We start from the raw sequence: 25,202 nt of genomic DNA, 5'->3' as shown, positions 1-25,202 counted from the left end.
AATTATATATTTTTAAAACACATTACATCATTCACCCTTGTCAAATGTATGATCATTTCAATTGTAATGCCTTCTTATCCTAACGTTACTTTGTTTCTTTGCTACATTAGTGAACACTAAACTACTGCTCGTGCTCTAAATATGACAGTCAATCACAAAATTCCCTAAACCAGATAACATTAAGCATAATCCAAAAAATCATGTAAGTCATCTGTCAATTCATGAGTTTGCTCACAGAGCTCTTTGATTAGGCATTAGAACCGCTTGGCTTTCTTTGTTCGCGTTGGGGTGTATCGCAGTACTCTTGACGGTCACTAGGGTCTTTCAGCGGGTACAAGTATCGCTCCTCGTGCATGATACATATGTCCCAAGGAGTAATTGGTAGGGTTCTTGCGAAGTTCACTTTACATTGTTCGCAAGCTTTTGCTTCTTTGTAATCCTAGACAAATATGATTTGAAACGGCTCGTCAGTGTGGTAAACCCCCGTAAAACAGCAGTACTTAGGACATCGAGATCAGGATCATAGACTTCGTTCGCATCTTCCTTTGAAAGTATTAGTAGCTGTTCAACATTATTTTGACCACGGCGTGGTTTCTTCTGACGCTTCTTTGCACCGGCCCCCTTGGGAGCATTGTCGTAGGCTAACCTGGACTCCAGATATTTTTGTTTTCTGTAACGCTAAATGTGTTCCAACAAAGTACCCTACAACAGCAACAGCGACAGAATGCTGGCACAGTCTACCCTTCGCGACAGATGTAACACAATTCTTGCAATGTAACATACCTTTCTTCCTCTCAACGGTAAAAGCCTTGTCGGTGTCAGTTACGCAAAAGTTGTCATTTAAAGGATTAACTCAAAAAAGTGGAAGAATTACTTCGGCATTTCTCCAAATATGTGCAAACAGTTTCGCCGCGAGTTGTTTCGTCAGACCACCTTCTGCTACAGAAATTTACAAATTCTTAACCACTGCCTCGTGAGCTCTCCTCTCGTCGGTTGTGCCACCCTCAAGAACTTTCTTCACATAAGCTCATCGTTGGGCGCGTGTCATCTGCTTCTCCTTTGGCCTTGGCCTCTTCTTTCATTACTTGGTGCAAAGCCTCTGTACCTTGATTGTGCCATTTTTTACCACTTCTGGAATGTGTTTCAGCATAGTACTTTCAGAATTTTTCGTTTGACTCACCATGTAGTCACGTGTGAATAGGGAATCCTGTAAACTACGCAATCTTGTTTAGCCGGGTCGACAGCCTCTTTTAGTCGTACTAACTGAGATCTTAGCGTAGTCTCCGACTTGAAAACAGTGCGTACGCCTTGTTGTCGTAGACAGACCTTTGACATAAGGTTAAACCGCAGTAGCTTTGAACTCGTTGGCGGGTTCGGCATTGTTGTTTTCCGATCTTGGTAAGTTTCTGCAAGAAAGAAAAAGGATAACCATTAGAAACCAGAACAGATGACTTTTTTTTTTCTCCTCGGAGATGACGAAGGGTTTTGTTACGAGACGTTTGGCGTGCTCGTAAAAGCGCTTAACAATACCGCGTTTTACTGATTGAGGGTGGTGTGAATCATACGCTAAGTATTGATCGGTGTGCGGGGCTTCCTGTATACGCTGGTGGTGAGGCGGCCGTCAGGTTCTGTTAAAACTGCGGTGTCTAGGAAGGCGAGTTTGTTGTCTTCCTCTGTCTCCATGGTGAAGCAGATGGAAGGCTGTTGGTTGTTTAAATGCTGTAAGAAGTCATCTATGTTTTCGCGATCCAGGACGGTAAAGGTATCGTCCACATAGCGTTTCCAGATACTAAGCTCGTAGGATGATGTAGTTATCGCCTGTTCTTCGAATCTCCATGTAGAGGTTAGCAACCTATTTAAACTCAATTCACATATATGTTTAAGTCTGTTTATGTCAATGGATATGGGTATGTCTGTTTATGTATGTTTGTCTATTTCTATGTGCATTTTTATGTCGATGTATAGGTGTACATGTACATTTGTATGTTTACAGTAGGTCTTTGTTGGTATGTGTATGTGTTAATCTATGTCTATGTTCATGTCTATGTGTAGGTGCATTTTTACGTGCACATACATGTCCGTGTCATTCGCATGTTTATCTTTTTGTCAATGTCTGTCTATGCACGCGCCCTGATATTAACTTTACGAAGAATTTTTTTCAATTTTGATAGAATATTTATAACTCAATTTTAGTTACATAAAGCAGGTAGTTTCGTGTTAACAACTGAATTGAAAACGTAAATTGACCAACGTAAAGAGTTAAAAAGCTGACGTTTCGAGCGTTTGCCCTTCGTCAAAGCGATTGGATGAATTGTGGGTTGTGTGTGGGTTTATATGTAGAAAGTGGAGCTACGCTATTGGTGGGAGTATGGTGACGTGAAAACAAGAATAAATTAGTTGAATGAAAAGCGCTCGTTGATACCGTGGGGATTATGAGTGCGTTACCTCCTCTACTAGAGAGGAGCTCACTCAATCTATAATCGTCGTCAATTCCTTTCACCCGGCTCTTAAATGTATCTGGGAAATTTCCGACTCTTATTTGGCTTTTCTAGACATCAAAATTTCAATTTAAGGCAACGGTTTATGCACCAGTGTTTACTAAAAACCTACGGATTCACATAGTTCACATAGCATCCATCACACGTCAAGAACTTCATACCTTTTTCACAGTTTCTCAGACTTCGTTGTTTATGTAGTGACGACTCTGATTTTTCCGAAAAATCAAAGGCAGTGTGCCAGTTTTTCAATAAACGTGGCTATCCTGTTTCTGTCGTTCAAGCGGACCACCATAGTGCCCAACAAATTGATCGACAGTCATCACTACAACCGGCTGAGAAGGAAAACACTGACCGCATTCCATTCGCTCTCACATTTCACCCTCACAACCACGCGGTTAAATCTATCATTCTTTAAACTACTCCAAAACGATTCAAAGACTGGTACTATCTTTTCGCAACCCCCACTAATTTCATTCCAATGTGACAAGAACAGAGGCAACTTTTTGGTCAGAAGTTCATTTCAAACCAATGATCAATCTGGAACTTTCAAATGCGCTCGCTCACAATGCAAAACTTGTTCTTCCATTCATAACGTACATAAAATATCGGGACCCAAGAGATCCACTAAGATCACTGATCACTTTACGTGTACCTCCGCCAATGTCATTTAATGCATAACTTGCACTTAATGCAATAAGTTGTACATTGGTGAAACAGGAAGACGACTAGGTGACTGATTCTGAGAACACCTTCGCGACGTGGAAAGAAATGACAAGGATGCATCCAAAGTAGTAGACACTTTAATCTCTCTAATCATTCTCAACAACATATGGCAGTTTGCGGCCTTTCCTTACATCTAGGCAGTTCGGAAAGCCGCAAAACACTAGAACACTGAAAAATTTATCCTCCAAATCGCCACTCTTAATCCCCAAGGTATCAATGAGCGCTTTTCATTCAACTAATTTATTCTTGGTTTCTCGTCACCATACTCCCACCAATGGCCTAGCTCCACTTTCTGCATATAAACCCACACACAACCCACAATTCCTCCAATCGCTCTGACGAAGGGCAAACGCTCGAAATGTCAATGGCTTTTTTACTCTTTGCGGTGGTCAATTCACTTTTTTCAACTCAGTTGTTAACACTAAATTACCTGCTATACTCTTCCACCGACGCAGCACCACAGTTTCTTTAGAAACTTACCCCCTTTATTTATTTACATATTTTCAATGTATAAATATAAATTAATCAATCACTTTTTTGGTCCTTGTTTCCGGTCATTCTTAAATCCCTAGAACTTGAACATTTTACCAACTAGGAGGTTCGAGTTATCAGTAGTAGACCTTAGTTTCATCACTTACCGCTTTTATTTTCAAATGGACTGAAGTTTAGTTGATCGTCATCATTAGCATGTTTTTTTTCCCTTTGGTTCCTGTTAAATGTATGAGAAGGCAAAATACAGTTAATATTTTTTGCCTACTTGGCTGTTTTACAAACTTCTTTGTTTGAACGTTGTTGTGAAAAGGGTGACCTTTCTCGTATCTCTAAATATGGTTCCAAGATATTTAATAGTTATGGTAATAGGACTGAGTGGACTGTCTGATCACAAGTTGCTTGTAAATGGTCAGGTCAAATCAAACCTATTTATGGCTTAAAAATGAACGGCTCATACGAACCAATCAGATTCGAACAATTTGTTATTGACATAATTTTATGATTAATCTATAGATAACACTTTCAGCAAATTACCTCATCGCAGGAGTCTTCGTTATCTCCTGAGCTGGAGTGTACACAGCGTTTATAGTGCTTTCGAGCATTTCTTGCGTCCACAGAAGTTCTATCATGTAGAAGAATAACATTAAAAAAGAATTACATCAAACAGATTAGGATTACCGTCTTAAGCAGAAAAAATTAACAGCAAATTCGTCTGTAAGATATTGCAATGTTGTCTTGACAGTCCTGACAAATGAAACATAGAAGGAAATGTATAGAAATCGATATGAAGGGAAGGAACTGTTGGTATAACCTGAAGTTTGCTGTTAACGCCCACAATATGGAATATGCGTTGGAAATTGAGAGAAAATTGTAATTTTCAATAGTATCAAATTTTCACTACTAACCTCAACCACTATTTGTCGAAAACATAACGATGAGTTAAGTTTGTAGACATGCACCCGTTTCCTCTTCTTAAACGGAAGAAATTCAACTTCAAAGTCGCTGTCTGAAGAAATCAGGGAGGTGAACACTTCGGCATCTCCATCCTCGTATTGTGTACCTTGTTCAGATGACTCTAAGATAATTGGGATATGAGTAATGCGTTTAGTGTTTACTGCTCCTTCTCTCAAATCATCCAGCCCCTCGATCTCTTCATCATCTTCTTCTTCGGAACTTCTCTCCCCTACTTTAAGACTACTTCCATACCTATACCATACTTAGTGGACCAAGTAGGCAGTTTCTTTTCCCTAAGTCGGCGGGCAACCTCGTTTTTCAAACTTTCAGAGTCCTTTGGCACCAGTAAATCAAGTTCGATTTGAAAAGGAAATTCCAAATCAGGATTTAAAAGCACTGAAAAAAATAATTATGCCGGGCGCCCAAATATCACAAGCCTTTAGCTGATCAAAAGACATCGGTTCGCATTTTAAAACGAAAAACAACAGTTCCTCGGTCTACGTTAGTGGTCCTTGTGTGACACAGTCAGCGGGCAGAGCTTCGTCAAAATAATTTTTCTGCTTCACCTATGCTAAGCCTGTCTCTAAGTACCTGCAATGAAGGATTTTACGACTTTAATAGCTCAGGTTTTTTTTGTAAAGACCTATAAATCTTTTTCATGATGACTTCTTAGTCTATGGCCACATGTCTGGACTTAACGGGTTCGATAGTAGTGCGTGCGTGATAAGACGCTCTACCCTAAGGGTCCTTATTTTTCTGCTTCTTCTCGGCGTTCCTTACGAATATGAAAGCACCTCTTCTTGCAATCAGTGGTTAAACAATTGTGGACAAGATTTGGGTGAAATAGCGGTGTGCTTCCTTCGACAAGATGACTTATATCTCGAATTGCCAACGACGGGTGAACACGGCCGCCGCCATTTTGGATCAAAACGCGTGTTGCGCCGCAAATTCCTTGGACACTGGCTGAGCAGATATCCAAACAGTTCTTCTACCTTTAAGCTATCGCGCCTCCCTATAAGCTGCGACGTTAATCCAAACTCTGACCCAACAACTAAACGTGATTGCCCTTCTTGTTCTAGGACTGTTGCTCGTAATCATCGCGCATTGGATTGCAACTTATGTAGAGGTACCTTTCATATCAAGTGCGGTAAGGTTGCACCTACGGAATTCAAGCAAATGCAGAAAAGCAAACAAAAATCGTGGTCATGCCCCACATGTACGGAAAGACAATTTTAAACTACGAAATTATTAATTTAGATTACTGGTCAGCCCTTCCTTTCGCTTCTCTTGATGACCCTGTTGACGAAGCTTCCGCTGAAGGTAATGTGTCTCACCTAAATGACTTATATGAAAGCCAAGATGATGACTTAACGGAACTGGTGAAGCAATTGGAGGCTGGTTCAAATAAAGATGTAAAAGTAACGCACCTAAATGTTTGCAGTTTGCGAAACAAAATCGACGAACTTAGATGTTTACAACTTTTGTGTAGTCTTCGCCGTCAAAGAAACGCATCTTAACAGTTCCGTATCAGACACAGATATAAGTATTTCCATTCGGGATATCAGATCATAATCTAGTTTAGGTTACAACGAAATTAAAGAACAAAAGACCACCTCCAAAATGCATTAGAACGAGAGATTACAGGAGACTTGATCAAGATAAATTTCGGTCTGATATCGAATCTGCACCGTTTCATATTGGATCGATCTTTGACGATGTAGACGACAGGCTTTGGGTATGGCAGAAACTATACATTGACACATGCGACGAGCATGCTTCTTGGAAAGAGGTCAAAGTTAGAAATAAATCGGCGCCATGGATAAAAAATAACATTCATTACAAGATGATATACTAAACAGCAATCATGACAAAGAGCTCTACATCATGGCAGAATACAAGAAGGCTAGAAATTGAGTTCGGCTTTGAGGAATTCTAAGGCGTCCTATTTTTCTAACATGTTTATAGAAGTCAAGAAAACAAGCGCATACTGGAATTTACTTAATAAAGCAACAAAGCCCACCATGCGTAAAAACATTGGACCTTTGAAAAGAGACGATGGTAGCTTAATACCTGATAACAAAGAAAAAGCATGCAGAATAATCACATTCTTCGCAACAATAGGGAACAATTTAATCAACAGTCTTCTAAATCCTATGGACGACGAATTTCGTCCTGAAATAAAACAACGCCAACCACCATAACTGGACGAGTTTAAAACAGCACACGACTCTGTGTGAGAAAAAGTGAAACATCTGAAAGTTAAAAGTCCACTGGACCAGATAACATTGCATCCACACTTTTGAAGGCTGCAGGAAATGCTATTGTGTCATCTCTAGTTAATCTATATGAATTTAGCATTGAACGTGGAACTGTGTATCCTATGTGGATGACAACGAGGCTTGCACCAATTTTCATAAAAGACGATGATACACACTGTAGTTAATACCGACCAGTTTCTTTATTAAGTGTTCCTAGTAAAATCACGGAATCTGAGATTAACAGTAACATTGTACAACATATTATCCTTAAGAGGACATCCGTGCAGAAATCAAACAAAAATGAAATATTTATGGCAAGGGTCAAAAATTCAAATTGTCTCAATTTTTGCACACAAGTAGACCCTAGTGAGACAAGAAAGACTGTGTATATTTTTTTTCCTCAAATGTGTTTTTATTTTTTGAGAAAAACGAACTTTTCACTTTCACCCTCAAGAATCGATGGATCGGAACCATAACAGGTCGAATATTGAACACTTTCGCTCGCTTCGCATTTCAAAGATATTTCACTGATCAAGGGAAATCTAACCAACGTGTCCTCTTTCATAGACTCTTCGTCTTCTGTAAAATTTAAGTTGTGTTCCTACACAACTCACATTTTACAGATTAGAGACAGACTGCTACAAGAATGCGAGCCACTGGAGCACACGAAGGCAAATCCTATCTATTATTGCTGACAAAGTTAGCTATCGAACGTTACAGAGTTGGATTCCTGGTCTAACACGATATAGATTTAATGTCGCCAGGCAACACGCTCACATGTATAGAGGAGGTGCTGAAGTTGAAGTTCGTAGTGTACCGAGAATGTATGTCTCAGCCTCGCAGCTTGACCACTTCCTTGACTTCATCACAAGTAAACACATTATCCAAGAACTTCCACTTGATGAAAGGACATTGAAATTATCATCCGAAAAGAAAATAACAGTACCCAGTGAGGTAAAAAAGGTCATCCCAGAGCGAGTTATTCAACAGTATAACCTGTTTTGCACCGAGATGGGTTTTGCTCTGATGGGACGCAGCACCCTTCATAACATTCTAGATGTGTGCTCTGTTAATGTGAGGAACTCATTACAGGGACTCGCTTACTTTACAGCGCAAGGCACACAGGCTTTTGATGATTTAGAGAGTGTTATCGATAAGCTCGGAGAAAGCTGTGGGATGGGCTCAGCCTGGGTGAAAGAAAAGAAGGAACAGCTGAAGGAAGGAAAGAGATATCTGAAGAGTGATTACAAGGTACCATTATTATCCCTATTATCAATATTATTATCATTATTGCTATTATTACTATCATAACACTAAAAATAATCGAGTGTGCTTCACAAGTTCTCATCACAATACAGATATATGAATTATTAACAAAGACATGCAGATAAACAGGGACCATAGTCATTATCATACATTCTTATTCGAGATTTTTGTTTTCAATTAATAGGTACACATTTCAACGAGCTCAAGTCTACCAGACCATTGTCGAGCCTACGCGCTCAGTTTTCCAGACGACACAGACTACCTTGAAATTTGCCATCACAACCACAGCCACACATGCGACCGATGTTCTCGTCTTCTGTTGTTGCTAAAATCGAGAGAGCTGTACAGGAAGTGGGAGGCACAACCGATACGAAAGAAGATTTGGCCTTTGTGACTTTACAGTCCAAACAATGCATAAATTCCTAGAAACTAGACGTCATCGATGAGCTGGACGAAACTTCTGTCTTACTGGTCTTAGACTGGGCCAAGAAATATCTACCAAAGAAATTTAGGGAGAGCCAAACAGATCTGTTTGTAAGAGAGGTCTGCCATGGCATATCACGGTTGCGACGAGAAAGGGAAATGATGGCAAGATTGAGATGATGACATTTGTACACTTATTTGAGACCTGTAACCAGGACAGTTCTGCAGTTCTTGCCATACTTAACGACGTCTTTCGTCGACTGAAGGATGTCATGCCTTATTTATCTCAGACAAGACAACGCCGGGTGTTACCACTGCGCTTTAACCCTGATTATAGCCAGCAAAGTAGCAGAACTAAACAATCTCTTCCTACGCAGAATGGATTCTTCAGATCCCCAAGGAGGGAAGGGATCTTGCGATCGGAAAGCTGCAACGATCAAATCCCATATGGCCATCCATTTGAATTCAGGCCACGATATAGAGTCGGCATCTCAAATGCAAGAGGCAATAGAATCATTTGGGGGTGTCCCTGGAGTAAAAGCAGTGTTATGCATGCCTCCTTTGTCTTCTATCAAAAAGCCACTGAAATGGGATGGTGTGAGCTTTGTCAACAACGTTCAGTATGGCAAGGAACGTGTGAGAGTATGGAGATCCTACAAAATTGGAAGAGGCAAATTCATTCCTTGGAGCAAGTTTCCTATTCCTGACCAGGACGAAGTTCCAACGCTGGAATGCAGTGCAGCAAGCGAAAATATAAAAGCTAATTTTGTTCCTACCAAACCGAGACGAGCTGAGGTTGCTAAAACATCTCAGAAGCACCAAGACGGCACTGATGAAGGTACCGATGATTTAAGTGAAGAATCGGCGATTCCACGACTAAAAATATTTTTTCTGCTCGGAAGAGGGTTGCATTAAGTCCGATCAACGCCATTCGTCATTACAGAGGCATCTCGAATGTGGGAGACACAAATATGTTCTTGAATATGAAACTCTTTACGACCGCGCTGTGCTAGGGTGTGCCTCTAGACTGGAGAAGGAACCGAGTGCTGTGCCGGAACTGCGGAACACGGAATTCACCCCGTCATCGTCTGTAGTTTCTCTTGAAATGGGATAGCATTACTCGTTTCACTGATAAGCAAAAGGACTACTAGATGGCCAAGTTTCAAACTGGAGAACAAACGAGACAAAAGGCAGATGATGCAAGTGTCTCAAGATTAATGAGGTCTGAGAAAGACGAAAACAACGAGCAGCTATTTGAGTGCTCTGAGTTTCTTACAAGCAGGCAAATTTCTAGTTTTTTTTCTCGTCTGGCCTCAAAGCGAAGTCTCGACCACCAAGAGGTCAACCAGAGCGATGACGATGAGCAAATCAGAGCAGAAAAGGAGAGCCAGCTACAAGCAATGAGCAAAAAGGTGGTGTCTGAAATTTCTTTTTCAGCACGCACATCCAATCTTGTACAACGATTACAGCATTTGTGAACTAGTCAAGAATTCTAAGCTTTCAAACTTTCCAATTCAAGTGTTAAATGGCATTTGTACTTCTTTCGGACTCGATACTTCCCAGGTCAACGTTAAGAGGAAGAAGCTGTATGTAGCTCTAACAAGTCTTGTCATGGGCTGCCAATGTCAGGCAAATGGGGAATGAATGACAATGTTTGATGGTCCCTGCAGCTGCTGTTAGTTGTGAATTCTTTGGTGTACAGTCCTGCTGACATGATTTCGCAACTGTGTTTTTACCGAACAAAGAAGCTGAAGTTTGTTAGATGCGCCGAAAAGGTTATTTGCAGTTAAGAGCAGTGACAGTTAAGACAAGCGATATTGACTCTTTCGCAGTTAATTAAGTTTTGTAAATTTGTCTTGCCTATACGTCACAAAGCGAAGAGACATTGTGGTAATTAAAAAGTTTTTCACTCCGGCAGAAAAAATCAACTTGGGTGAAAATAAAGGCAAAATCAGAGCCAAATGGATATTTAGACCTACTTCTTCATTTTCACGTAATTGTGCTTATTTTAAAAACGACCGTCGAGCGACCATACCTGCAATTATGCTAATTAGGTAATGCAAGCCCTCACTTAGTCCACTTAACCCTTGCAAAAACCTCCCTTTGAAAACTTTGTTGGCTTTTATCGAGTGCTAGTTTAAAGGCACGGGTAAGCACATATAGAAAGTTAAACAATGGGCAGAAACTTAAGATTCGTATTCGAGAGACCAGCAAAGTTTTTAATCGTATACCGTTACTGGCACTGGTGAATAATCGTACTAGACAGAACGATGGCAGAATATCTCTGCAGAAACAAACTTCAAATGATGAAAGACAAAGTAATTTAACAAAACTGGGTATGACTATGTTATTTGTTTCTGAAAAAGTTCTGCTGTTCGATCCGAAGTCATTTCGAAGGCAGGAATGCTCCTTATCTCTTTGGTCACGCAATCTACATATTGTGTGATTTTATGTCTTACGTGTGCTTTTTTTAGGCATTTCCTGCGTCGCTAGAAAACATTTGCCCAAAGAAAACTTTACGTCATTTTGAAGATTATTCCTTTAGCAATTTACTTACGTAATTTGGTGGAATTCGGAATAATGGTAAGTGGTGAAAAAAGAGGTTTTATTCACCGACATTTTCTTGTAACGCAAGAGAGGGCATTGTTTCTTCGCATGGCTAAAAGCTTCTAAGAAACCAATTCCCACATAACCTACCTTTTACAGAAGAGGAAGAGTCTATGAAAGAGCGCACGTTGATAAGATTTCCCCAGACGTAATATCTTTGAAATGCGAAGCGAGCAAAAGTGTTCAATTTTCGACCTGTTATGACCCCATCCATCGATTCTAAAGGGTGAAAGCGAAAAGTTCGTTTTTCTCGAAAATAAAAACATATTTGAGGAAAAAGAAATCCTTAACCTTTCTTGTCTTATTCGGGTCTACTTGTGTGCAAAAATTGAGACAATTTGAATTTTTGACCCTTGCCATAAAAATTTCATTTTTGTTTGATTTTTGTAAGGATGCCCTCTTAACAACTTAATCTCCGAAAGGCAATGGGCACACAGACGGGGTTACCGTAATGTCACTGTTGTAGCGCTGCTCTACTTTCTCTAAAATCCACAAGTTTGCACGTGATCTGATCTCTGGCCCAATTTTCTTTAATTTTCCTCTTGTCATCGGAATGGCAGTAGTGTTGGTTAGAAACTAACACATTTCCTAACTTAATATCTCTGTGCACAATGTTCTGATCATGCAGATACTGTACACCAAGAGCTATGTCCTCTTGGATCTCGATGTGCAAACAAATTAAAGATGGTATCATCTCTTCCTTGCCAGACATGAAATCGAAATAATCCTGGAGAGAGCTTACGCGACCTTCAACGCCAACCGGCGCAAAATAAAGAAAAACCTACTCGGGCATCATGGCAAGAGGACTTTAACAAACAGCTTTCAATTCCACGATATTTCTGTGGCAATGCAATTTAAGGATTCGAGCTTCCTTAATGAAAAAACGCGTTTCGCGGACTCTCCATCACTTCGTTTTGCAGTGAACACACATCCAAAACTTCCTCGCCTCCTTGTCAGCTGGATCACTCCACAGAAAACGAGGGAAATCATCCAACGATAGACTTCTCTTTGTACGCTCAAATAACCCAAACGATGGCAACTTGAACGCCATACTGCTTTGAGTGGTTAACACTACGCACAATATTTTTCCCGCCATAAAAAGATGCACGTGTCACAGATTACAGTAAGCCCCCGAGCACATACTAAGACCAGCAAAATGAGGCACTGGGAAGATGGGAGGAAAGAAAACTAGCTTCCAAGAAGGAAATGCAGTTTGTGTGCTAGCAAGCTGAGCAATAGAGCAACTGATCTAACTTATTAAGTAACAGGTAAAGTACCAATCGTGACAAACTATACTTTTACTTGTAATATGGAACTTAACCAGCATGACATGTCTGCAGATGTTCTAGTACTTGTACTAAGTAGGCTAGCTTGATTAAAATTATGATGATAGACGTTCTTTGTACCAATTTGCTATGTTTGTTATTTAGAAGTACATCACACAATAATGGGTGATGTTTCCCGTCTTGGGCGATTCTCAGAAAGCCACTGTCACGGGAAATTTACTGATATTTCCCTGTGTTTGTTTGGAACACTTTTACGCATAAAATTTTCATGTCAACCATTTCCGATTTATACAAGTTCTTTCGTTCTAGTATTTCAACTATTACATTTTGCTTGTTACTTTGCCTTTCATCAAACATCTGTATGTCGGTACTTTAATGACTATTACTGTCGAAACTACATGTAAACATAAGTGTCAATGCTTTCCTTGGAACTGTAAATAATGTAAATGATCTCTCTGGAAAATTGGTTCTTATGAAAGTTAAGGGTCTTGAATAGGTTTTTCGGGATCCGGGATTGGGCTTATTTAGAGGCCGGGAAGCGAGAATTTAAAGTAAGTAGGGAGTGAGATGCGTATGAATGGGACACGAGAATCGGCGATTTTGAGGAGCGGGATTCGGGAATAATCACTTAAATGAACCAAGAACAGGACAAGAAATTGATCTTCTCAGTCATGAAAAGCACCAGGCGCTCAGGTTCTCTATTATTCAAGAGGCGGTCGGGCTGCTCAGCGACACTCTTCAGTTATTGCGCGGGAATGAAAATTATATCAGAAGCGAAGTTGCCAATTTATCAAAAATCCTCAATAGCCCAAAGGGTAATGTGGCATCTAAGACTACTGCGTCAATTAAAACGCTTAACGGCCTTGAAAAACCTCCAGCAAGTCTAAGAATTATACCGAATTATGCTCTTAACTTGAATTATGCTCTTAACTTGTCGAGTTACATGACACGAGATGTGAAGAATAATTACCCGGCTGTGCATTACAAAGATAAACTTTTCGCGGTATTAGATTACCCAAGAAACTTTGGAAATGTAGCCAATGAAGGGTTAATGATGAGTACTTCGTAATTCTTTGTTAAGAAGTTGGTGAAATGCGTTGAAAAGAGAAATTATCCCATTCAAGCTGTAATAAACATTCGAAGACTGGATTACGTAATCGCCTTGTTTTGAGTTAAAGTAGAGAAAGTTCTGTTTTGTTTCCCTATTAGTTCACGCCCCTATTTTCCAGAAACAGTATACTTCTGTTCACAGTTTGAATTACTCAGCTAGCATTCCTGATAAATCAGTTTACAATTGTACGCGTGAATCATACCCCTTTAGTGGTATGCCCCTTAGGTATCGAGTCAGTTGGAGTTTGGAGATCGACAGAGTCAGATCAGAGTTTCTTTTTAAATAAGATTGTTCCAGTTACGTAGAGTTACAGTTTCTCTAAGCCCTTAAAGACAGGATTTAGTTTTGTTTTGTTTTCGATTTTGCCTATTTTGTAATTAGTCTCAGCCCATTTTTTAATCTTGTACGTTGCAATTACCCCATTTTTAGTTTTCACCACATGTCTGATATTCAGACGATAGTATTAAACGATGTTCAATCAACTTGTGTTGTCGATTCCTACACTGTGGTTGACACTCCCCGAACTCCCGTGCACAACACCCCGTGTCCGCTACATGGGTGCACAACACCCCGTGTCCGCTACATGGGTGCACAACACCCCGTGTCCGCTACATGGGTGCACAACACTACCGTTTTTCATTTTAGCGATTCTCTTGCTCCAAGATAGGGACGCCCTTCTTTTCGCTCGCGCGCGTTCCGGCTTTTTCTACAACACTTCAGGGTCAGATTCAACAATTTGCATTGAGATATCACTTTAAATTGTACCTGTAACTTTTCAGAAGGGTTTTTAAAGAAAAGAAAAGAAAACACACCCTTATGAATTAGCCCTCTGATTAACCCTCTGATTGATTGATTAAAATCACATTAAAAATTCTTCTTTTTGGTGGAAAATCTTTCCGGATCAGTGTGGTCAGTAGACCTAACCTACAAAAATCTATTCAACGAGGTCATGGATGTAGCTTGATTGTTTTTCGTTCTCATCTTTACCGAAATTCAAAGTAAAACGGATGAAACTTAAAAAAGTATTGCATATTTACAAGACCAAATAATTAACTAAATATTGATTGGCTAAAATGGCTAAAATGGCCAAAAAGTTCTGCATGGCTTGCTGAGGGGTTCCCGCTCTCCACTGACGCCACATTTACTCGTCGAGGTAGGACAGCATGTCTTCCCTTCTTATCCCTCAGTGTGTTTTCTGGCCCAGTTTTAAAGTGTTCCAGCAGGACTTAATTCCTTGGGTGTGCACCCCAGTGACTGGGTTCACAAAGTTGAGTTGGTGGACAACTATTTGATGTGCACTTACGTTGTTTATTCTTCGGTCCATCTGTCGGTGAGAGGCCCAGTCATCTGAGTGCGCTTCCGTTCCAGGGCGAACACACCTCGAAATGATGGGATGGAGGGTGACCATATCCTGTCTTTCAACTACCGGGAAGTAGCCCTGTCCAGGCAAATGTTGGGTCGTAACTATGACCACACGTCTTCCCCTGTTGCACTAGAATGATGAAATGAATGATATTTAGCTGATAATTTTCAGTTTGTCCTTTTAATGTCTGTCTCAGCTTTTTCCCAGCTATGTGCGATTATCATTCACCTTTATAAACTAATTACGATATTAAAGCGAGAGATCTGAGTACTTTCTGTTGTCATTCCCATCTATTTCGCTTTCGAACAACATGTTCCAGAGGATCAAGGCTTTGTAAGTAGTTGTACTAGTATAACTAAGACAGTGAGATAATATAGAACAAAAAAATTATTTTTTCAAAACTCATTTAGGCCTAGTTCAAACGTCGATCTTTACATGTACCGAACCAAATTGCAATTTGGGTCGACTCGAATAATTAAGAGCGGCAGTTGATTCAAACGTCGATCCGAATTTAGTCGATCCTAATTGCAAAACTGAACATAACTCCATTGTAGTCAGCGGTTAATGCCTACCAAAATGGCGGAAAAAAATGCGGGAAGCACAACTTGTGGAAATGAAGAGCTTGTTTTTCTTGCAAATGCGATTAAGGAGGGTAGAAAAAGGCGACTCAAGATGCAGTTAGCATTAAACAACCTCGCTGCCAGGAGAAGACGAGTTTTGAATTTGGCTTGCCTTCTATTATTGCTTATTTCCCAAAGGAGCATCACAGTTCCTCGTCCAGTTCGTTCGTGTCGTCGACAGAAAAGAAATTCTGGCTGGTGGGAAAATGTTTGCAACAATTATCAATTTAAAACAAGAGGAGCACGAGCCTTCCTCCTTTCCCGCCATATTGTTTGAATGGTTCGAAGGCTTTCGCGCATGGCACGTAAGCGAACTTTCTAAAACATAATTATTTTAACGTATTTATAATGTATGCATTAAGTTCGGTACATGTAAAGTACGACGTATGAATCAATGCTGATCTTTTACCGTTCTATCCGACTAGCCGAGTCGGAAAGAACGGCACTGTCGATCCGAATACAAATCTGCCGATCCTAATTGATTCAAACGTCGATCTTTACATGTACTTAATAGAAACGTTAGGTTCGGTACATGTAAAGATCGACGTTTGAACTAGGCCTTATTCTTGTAACGATTACAATAATTTTTGGGTGCAAATTCTGCGCGACTTTCTCGGAGGTGAATAGCAAAGGATATTCGGAGTTTGAATGGCCAATCATAAAAACAAATATACTAAAAAATAGGTAGATTTTTAACTTATAGTAGAATTTGCTCTCGTCACATTTAACTACAGCCCCAGGTCCACCAAACGGCGTGATTTGCCTGGCCTGAAGGTCTCTCGAGCAGACATTCTGTAATCTTACATACCAAGCTTGCATTCAAACCAAGGTGCCTGGAAATTCGTCGGTGAGAGTCTTCAGCAGAGGAAAAATAAATCGTCAGCAGCAGTTTACCAAATGGCTCTCTGAGGAACCCCTTGAGAAAACTGTTTGATCTCACACTTCTTCTTTTTCTGCATCCTCTGCAGCGCCTGTACAGTGTTGAAAAGAAAAGACCCTTTATCATTTTTGGACATATTGAAATGGCCAGTTTTAACTTGTTCATGAATCAGTTAAGATTAAGGAGCTCTTCTATGGGAAAATCCTGCTCTGAAACAACAGCTTGGGTACGTTTTTCATTGTTATAGTGATTTACAATGCTTTTTGCGAGCTTTTTTTTCCGCTAAGAGGTTTTGTTTTTGTTACTCTTGGATTGCTTTACCCATTGTTATTCAGAGATTCTATAATATTATAATTTCGATTGCAGACATAACTGCGTTTCGTTATCTTAATATGAAATTTAATGACGTCGCAGTAAAGTTAAAATGAAAATTGTGCTACAAACATTTGGAACTAAAGATGACAGCTTCAACGTAGAAACATGTTTTGTATACTCTGGAATATTACCCCATTTGTAAAAGTTGTTACCACGTAAGATGAGAAAGGAAAGGATTAAAGGGCCTTCTTGCCAATACACACCCACGATAAAAGAAGCATTAAAGAGGCACTAAAGAGGCATTGTATTAAATTCACCGTGGGACCTTGCTCTAGGGCGGCATACTTATTATTCTTTCCCTTTTTTAGTTTAGTCAGACAGCGCTTGCGAAAGTAGGTCCAAATCTCGATGATTTTGCGAGGTTCTCACTTCCTAACTAAGAATATCACACTTATATGTAAGTTACTTCTCTTCCACACGGTTGTTATATACAAAGGAATAAAACACCGCAGTGTGACCTCATTGTGAACAAAAGCAACTAAATTATTCACTAGTGAAAGGTAAGTTTGATATTTCAGTAAAACAGCCTATTGTTTTTACTTGCAACTTCTCAATAAAATATAACAGCCCGAGGTAAGTGTGATTTCTTCTTACCCTTTGTTATAACGGACGAAGTATATTTGAAAATAAAACAACTTGAACTTCTACTTATTTCTATGATTTCTAAAAAGTTAGGTTTTGGTTATAAAAAGTCAGGGCCCGGTTGTTCAAAACCGCGATTAAACTAATCACCGATTAGGCCTAATTGGCGATTAAATTTCTTTATCAATAAAGGGCAAAATTACTGAGCGCTGATTGGTTGAGAGAGAGGGCATTTTTTTCTTAATCGAGGGCATTTTTAGTAATCAAGAGAGGGCATGATTACCTGTTAATGATTGGCTAATCCGTTGCATAGCAACCCTTCGTTATCTTGAAATTTGTTATCAAGTTTTTGTTGCAACAATGGCTTGTTGTTTTATTGAAGCGGACGACGAATTAATTGAACTTTTGAAATGCGAAAGTGAAAACAAAAACACAAAACGAAGCACAGGCTATTGGGAAGGAATTTTTGAAAAGTGGGCGAAAACTAGGGGAAAGGAGGAACAGCTAGAAAGCTACGACATCCCAGAATTGAACGAAGCCCTTTCGCAATTCTACGCTGAGCTGAGAAAAGAACACGGCCAAGACTACGAGCCAGACTCGCTAAAGGTGATGCAGGCGGCTTTAGATCGACATTTAAGAAGCAAAAATTATCCAAAGTCTATCGTGAGGGATACAGAGTTCCTGTCTTCGAGGAAAGTGTTGGAAGGGAAGGCGAGAAAGCTGCGCGAACAAGGGATGGGAAAACGACCCAACAAAGCAAAAAGCCTGACGAAGGAAGAAGAGGAGATACTATGGCAAAACGGCCAGTTAGGCAACCAAACCCCTCGCTCTTTGATAAACACAATGTGGTGGCTGCTAACAATGCATTTTGGTTTACGTGGTCGACAAGAGCACCACGATATGATGGTCGTTAGTATATTAGTATATTAGCATATTAGAGCATAATGGCGGTCACGTTTTGCTGTAGCTCCAAGGTTCAAAGAGATTTTCTACTTTTAGGCTTGGTTTTAACACATCTAAATGTCATCCATAATGCAGCTAAGTATCCTCTTCATCAGTACACTACCTTGATTGTACCAGAAACACTAAGTACTGCAATTGAGGGCGTTATTTGTCTTCGGACTCCTGCCGGCGACAACAACTTCAAGCCCGCGACTTCTGGCGGTTTTTGTAAACGCAAGGGTTCCTGGAGTTCATGCAGAGTTTTGTACTATGCAAACTCTGTGGCTACTACACAGATACTTTTACTTTCTGGTGATGTAGAGCTAAATCCTGGATGGCGAGGCATATCTACGGAAGGTGAAGATTATTTACTCAACTTTGCGAGTGAAATAAACCGTGGCTCAAATAATTTCAGTATAGCACAATTGAATGTTCGAAGCTTGAGGAATAAGATGGATGAAATCAAGCTATTACTTAAAGTGTGTCGTTTCGACATTTTAGCAATTACCGAAACATTTCTAGACGCGAGAATATCGAACAAGCAACTACATGTGGATAACTATAAGATTGTTAGAAGGGACAGAAATACGGGACAGGATGGAGGTGGCTGCTTGATTTACATTGCGAGCCATATTTGTTATTCAAGGCTCAAATCCCTAGAGCCCCCTGATGTTGAATTAATCTGGATCAAAATTATGCATAATTCGTCTGCGTTGATATTAGGAAATTGTTATCGACCTCCTTCTGACTTCCAGTTCTACGAACGATTTTGTGATTGTCTGGAGAAAATGTGGCTTAGGCACAGGAATGTGGTGCTTGTCGGTGATTTTAACTCGGACTATTTTCGTAGCTACAAGGGTGTTACATCATACGCCGGTAGAAGATTACAAGATATACTCCAGCAATTCAGCTATAGCGTAATGAACGATAGGAGCCAGCCAACAAGAGTTACAAGTGAGACAAAAACACTGATTGACTTGGTTATTACCAGCAAGCCGGAGATTATCAAAGGAACTATTAAAACAACTGAGTTGGGAATCTCAGATCATAAGCTGGTTCTTGCTACAATATGGTCCAAAATAAAAAAGCCGCCTCCAAAGATAGTCAGGGCCCGCACCTTCAAAAGATTTGATCAAGCTACTTTTGTGAAGGATATCGAGAGTGCCCCGTGGTCAGTATGTTCAGTGTTTAACGATCCAGACGATTGCTATTGGGCGTGGTTACGCATATTCAAAGATATCTGTCAGGTGCATGCGCCTTACAGGGAAGTTAAAATTAGGAGCGTCTCGGTACCTTGGATAACACCGCAAATACGGCACTTGATGAATAAACGTTTCAAAATGCTTAAAATGGCACAACGTCTGGGTGATCCAGACCTGTGGGCTGAGTATTCGGAGTTGCGGAATAGAGTGACACGGGAAGTGAGGCTTTCTAAGAGCAGATACTATTTGGAACTGTTCAATGAAGTGAAGGATTGTAAATCCTACTGGAGACTGGTAAAAAATGCGACAAACGGCAAATCGATTACCCCGATATTAGGGATCAGGAATGCGGATGGAAAAGTTGTCACCTCCGATCTGGACAAAGCGAACATACTTAATGAACATTTCTCAACTATAGGCGAAAAACTGGCCAACGAATTGCCGAATACCAACTCGACACAAAGTAACGTTCATGTATCTACCGTCGCGCCTTGTGTTATGAACATAAATTTATCGCAGGAGGTTATTGTTAGTTCGATGGCTAAGTTGAGAGCCGATAAAGCCTCTGGGCACGACAGAGTTGCTCCAAAACTTTTAAAGTTTGCCGGTGACTCAATTATTCCATCTTTATTGTCTGTTTTTCAAATAAGCGCCACCTGCAACAGTGTACCGGCTACTTGGAAGGCTGCAAACATCTCAGCTCTCTACAAAAGTGACGATGAAACCGTTAAGCAAAATTAGAGGCCTATCTCGCTATTAAGTGTACCAGGAAAACTGATGGAGTCTATGGTGGCGTCAACTATTACCACGCATGTCACTGAACAAGGACTTGGGAACCCTCACCAGTGGGCGTATAAAAAAGGTTATTCCACCGAGCTGTTGTTAGTGAAAATAACGGATGACTGGAGACAAGCGATCGACAAGAAACATGTTGTAGGCGTGGTTTTTGTAGACTTTTGTAAGGCGTTTGACGCAATTCCCCACTCCATTCTGCTCCGAAAACTTCAAAGTCTTGGTGTAGCTGGGGACTTGTGGTGTTGGATAAGAGATTACCTCTCTGGAAGAACGCAAGTAACGACGATTAATGGGTGTCAATCTCAAGCTATGCCAGTTACTTTTGGTGTACCTCAAGGGTCGGTGCTGGGCCCTACCCTGTTTTCCATCTTCTGTAATGATCTGCCCAATATTACTGAGGGAATAGATGGTGACCCACAGCTTCACATGTACGCAGACGATACCACCGTCTATGTCTCAGCTCCGACCTATGATCTGGTGGCCTCCAAGTTGAATGAAGTACTAGCAAGGCTATATACATGGTGTTGCGAGAACTGTCTCACTCCACATCCCACCAAGACGGAATGTATATTGCTTGGTGGACGCGGAAAATTTACTGGGCCAAAACAAGCTATTAAGATGGGTGATTATGTTGTCGGGGAGGTTGTTTCTGCAAGATGCCTAGGTGTTCAGATAGATAATGCTCTTAAATGGGATCATCATGTACCGGAATTAGCTAAGTCATATACGCAGAAGTTGAATTTACTTAAATCCTTGTATTTCCTTCCTATACAGGCAAGAATTGATTTCTATTTTAAGGTTATTCTGCCGTCTGTGACATATGGTATGTTAGTTTGGGGCTCTTGTGGTGGAGTATTTTTCTCAAGCTTAGAATCTATACATGTTAGAGCGGCGAAAATAATATTTAACTTGGATTGGTGTACTCCAAGCAAGGAGGTTCTTGCCACAGTAAAATGGAATACCTTAGAGATTATGTATGAGAAACGATTACTAATCTTAGCGCATCAGGCTTATTATAATCTTTTGCCACGTCCTATGAGCCGTCACTTTGAAAAGTATGTAAGTAGCTACGACTTCAGGAGGAAAATGACATTTAAGTTACCTAGACCTAAGACCGATATGGTCAAGAAATCATGCTCATACAAGTCAATTACTCGGTGGAACGCTCTGGAAAATCAAATGAGATCAATTCAAGACGTTGACGCTTTTAAAAAGTCACTCAAGTGTATTTTTAAGCCACGCATGTTATAATGATGTACTATGTAGAATTTTTATTGTTGAAAATATGTAGAAATCTTACATTAGTCTTCTTATAATTAGTTAGGAATTTAGTTTTATTGGATTTAGTTAGGAATTTAGTTTTATTGTCCGTACACGACCACATCAGCTTTTGCTGAATTTTTTATCGTGTTTAAATAAATGCTGTTGTTGTTGTTGTTGTTGTTGTCGAAGATTTTTCCATCGAAAAGGATGATGATGGCGTCGAGTTCATCACTTTTTCCGAAGGGCCTACAAAGACTAGGCAAGGTGGTCTCCAAGTGAAACCTCAGCTAGCTACTCCCAAGATGTTCGCCACAGGTGACCGTCACCGTCACCGTTAAAAGATGTCTGCCCTGAAAAGAAGCTAACCGACCACAGTGCAAGAAAGACCGTTGTGAAGAAATTGAAAAGCTCCTGTATTCCAAAATGCGAGATCAAAAACATAACGGGTCACAACTCCGAGCAGGGCCTAGATGACTACGACTCCGGTGATGAAAACGAGCAGAAAATCATGTCCAACATCATCAACAATGCCAAGCCTGCTTCCACTTCAAGACAAGTTCTCCATCCATTGTCATCAGTTCAAACTCAGTCCAGGTCAGCTTCCAGCCATGTCTACAATTTCAGCCATTGCAATGTAACGCTCAACGTCGCAGGAAACCATTCTTTGCAATCCAGTATTAGCCAGAGCAAGCGGGCTTACAAGAGAATCATGCTCCAGGATTCGGACTCAGATTAAACTGTGTTTTGTTCAGTTAAAAGCACTTTGTTGTTTTTCTGTTGGCAGAAACGCTCTGTTGAAATGAGCTTTGTTTTCTAGACTTTTGGCAGTGTATCACGACACAGTTTTGGAGAATAAAATTTCATTGAATCGATTGGTCAGTTCAATTTGATTGATGATTTGGCGTAGCGCTAAACAGGCTTCCCAGATAAAAATAGACTGCGCGCGTGATTTTCCTTCGTATAAATTTTGCCCTTTATTGATAAACAAGTAATCCCATGAGACCTCGTACTATTAAGGATTAATTGCACTTGAGTTTTCAAAATTTTCCAAATTGCCCGAGTCGCTTCGCGACTCGGGCAATTTTGGAAAATTTTGAAAACTCTCGTGCAATTAATCCTTATTAGTACTTGGCCTCATGTGATTACCTATACTCATCGTGGGTTAGTTAATCGTTGGTTAAAAAACGGTTGTTCAAAGGGAGATTACTTGGTCGATTTACTAATCCGCGATTAAGCATAAAATGAATAATATTAATTAATTATAATTTATTTTGTGCCAGTTTACGTCATAAAATTGCCGGAAATTTATTTTTGTCAATATGGCTTCTACAGCGAAGAAAGTGCGGAAAGCAAACTTTTCACCCGCTGAAATTTCCGTTTTAACGGAAAAATTTGAAGAAAATATGGACACTCTTCAAAGTAAATTTACCAACAGTATAACAAATGCAAAAAAAAACAAGATTTGGGAAGAAATCTCGGAGGCGGTTAACGCCATCGGTGTGACAGCAAGATCAACGCAGGAAGTACGAGACAAGTGGAAAAACCTCCAGAGTCACGCAAAAAGAGAATTCATTTCCTTTAAAAGTGAACAGAAGAAGACAGGTGGTGGCCCTGCTCCCACGAACCCATCAGAAGCCAGTTTAAAAATAATAAACATGTTCAGTGACACACCGTCATTTACTGGGTTACAGGGGTTTGAAACAGGTAAGTTTAATGGAAACATTATTGTAATACCTCTCAATGTCCATACCTTGCATGTGTATACTTCGCTAACAAACACAAAGCAAAGTGAAAATTAACGGACTTTCGACTTTTGTTTCTTTCTTATTTTCTTTTACATGTACTCCCATGTAAACAAAAAACAAATGGCGCCGAAAAGTCTGCCTCTGCCCACTCTTCTCTTCTGGCTTCAAATACAATCTTCGGCCAGCGGCCAACTCTAATCAATTAAATATGGCTGCCTTTTAGAAAGGCAGTCAAGTGCAGTTCAAAACACTGCATTTCAACAGATTGTGGTGCTTCGTTATCTAATAAGACTGGCTGGTCCGTAGGTCCAGAAACTCTTGTCCTCGAGGTGGTGTCGAGCGAGGCCTCTGCCGATGAGACCCCTAATTCTGTTGCTGAGAAGCCTGACGAGCAAGCAAACACGAAGCCGTGACCAAAGTTGTCGAAGACACCACTTCCTGTAAAAAAACTATCAAGGAGATAAGCGAAAAGCCCCCAAAGAGGAAAATAACCCACGACATGGTGCTGGAAGAGCAGTACAAGGCTTTACTATTAAAGCAGAGTAATCTGAAGCTTAATAACTCTTCGTCTGTATATCCATCTATCGTGAAACCAATGCTCCTAAATTCTCTTAGCTTCCTTTTTCTTCGCCCATCAACACCAACACAACCATTCAACAAGTCAGCCATGTTGTGATTTTTATTTTTTAATCTGCCGATTAAGGATTTAATCCACCTAGCGAGCAGGGTTAGATTTAACCCTTGGTTTGATCGAAGGTTAGGAATAATCGGGCTTTGAACAACAGAAACTAATCGGCGACTTAAATTTAATCGGCGATTAGCCTATTTAATCGTGGATAAGCGCTAATCGCAGTTTTGAACAACCGGGCCCAGGTTGTTATGTACCCTCATTTAGGATGGAAAATGTGTTTGTATGTCTATGCGTCTGTCCTACAACTCCCTAACCCCGCATATCAAAAATGGACGCCTGTAAACAAACCGTTATCGATGCTGGTAAAATTGCAAGATAGAAACGAGCGTTACTTAAAACATACTTAAATGGAAAGCATACTTTATTAGTAAAGATTGGAAAAGACTGACCTGACTGGCGAATTGGTTAACGGCAGAACTTCAAAAACGTGAAGGCTAGCTTTTTGTATTTCTAACAGAGGCAAATTTACCAGATCAAATCTGATGATCTGAACAGTCATTTCATTTTAATTAAACAAAAAAGAAACAAAGTCATCTCAATTAAATAATGAAGAAACAAAGTCTTTGTTTATTGATTCGCAACAATTAGCGCTAATCGTACGGTTTCCAAAATATAAAAGTATAAAAATTAAGGCGTTTCCTGTAACATCCGTTTACAGCGTGTTTCAGTTATTATCGACTCCCTTGGGAAGTTAAACTGAAGCGCATGAATGTGTTTATACACTGTCCAATATTAGTTTTAATCATTCCCGACAGAATTCTCAGCTAGAGACGAAACGCGTCGGAAAAAATTAACGAGAAATAAGAACAAAAAGAAATTCATTCATGTGATGTTGGGAAACGTGACGAGACACAGCTTAGATATGAATTGACTAACATTCAGCTTGAGTATGAAGTCATTCACAGTCAAGAACTGGAAAGAGATTCATGTACGAGCACATCACTCATCTCAACACAATCTCAGAAAATAAGGGATCAGACACGACCATCAGTGAGAGAATCAATGTTCTATGGAAGTAAATAAAGGGACTTCTTTTTTACGAGCCAATGTTGGTGGTGCGAGAGACAGTAAGAAGACATTTAGAGCCGGTTATTTAAACGAAGTCTAAGTTAAACCGTGTTTAGGG

General features: G+C 40.1%; 1 protein-coding gene and 1 pseudogene across 1 annotated transcript; both read left to right on the top strand.

Moving 5' to 3' along the window:
- Positions 1 to 7,552: 7,552 nt before the first annotated feature.
- Positions 7,553 to 8,693, top strand: LOC149034331 (uncharacterized). The gene is made up of 2 exons (XM_089193077.1): positions 7,553 to 8,176; positions 8,376 to 8,693. The coding sequence occupies exons 1-2, from the start codon at positions 7,703 to 7,705 to the stop codon at positions 8,583 to 8,585; spliced, it is 684 nt and encodes a 227-aa protein (XP_089049203.1). The 5' UTR covers positions 7,553 to 7,702; the 3' UTR covers positions 8,586 to 8,693.
- Positions 8,694 to 18,014: 9,321 nt separating this feature from the next.
- On the top strand, positions 18,015 to 22,460 carry LOC149034330 (uncharacterized; annotated as a pseudogene).
- Positions 22,461 to 25,202: the final 2,742 nt, after the last annotated feature.

Source organism: Pocillopora damicornis, chromosome 14, assembly GCF_964200805.1.
Source record: "Pocillopora damicornis chromosome 14, jaPocDami1.2, whole genome shotgun sequence".
NCBI classification, from domain to species: Eukaryota; Metazoa; Cnidaria; class Anthozoa; order Scleractinia; family Pocilloporidae; genus Pocillopora; species Pocillopora damicornis.
This window is presented reverse-complemented; position numbering and strand designations above follow the sequence as displayed.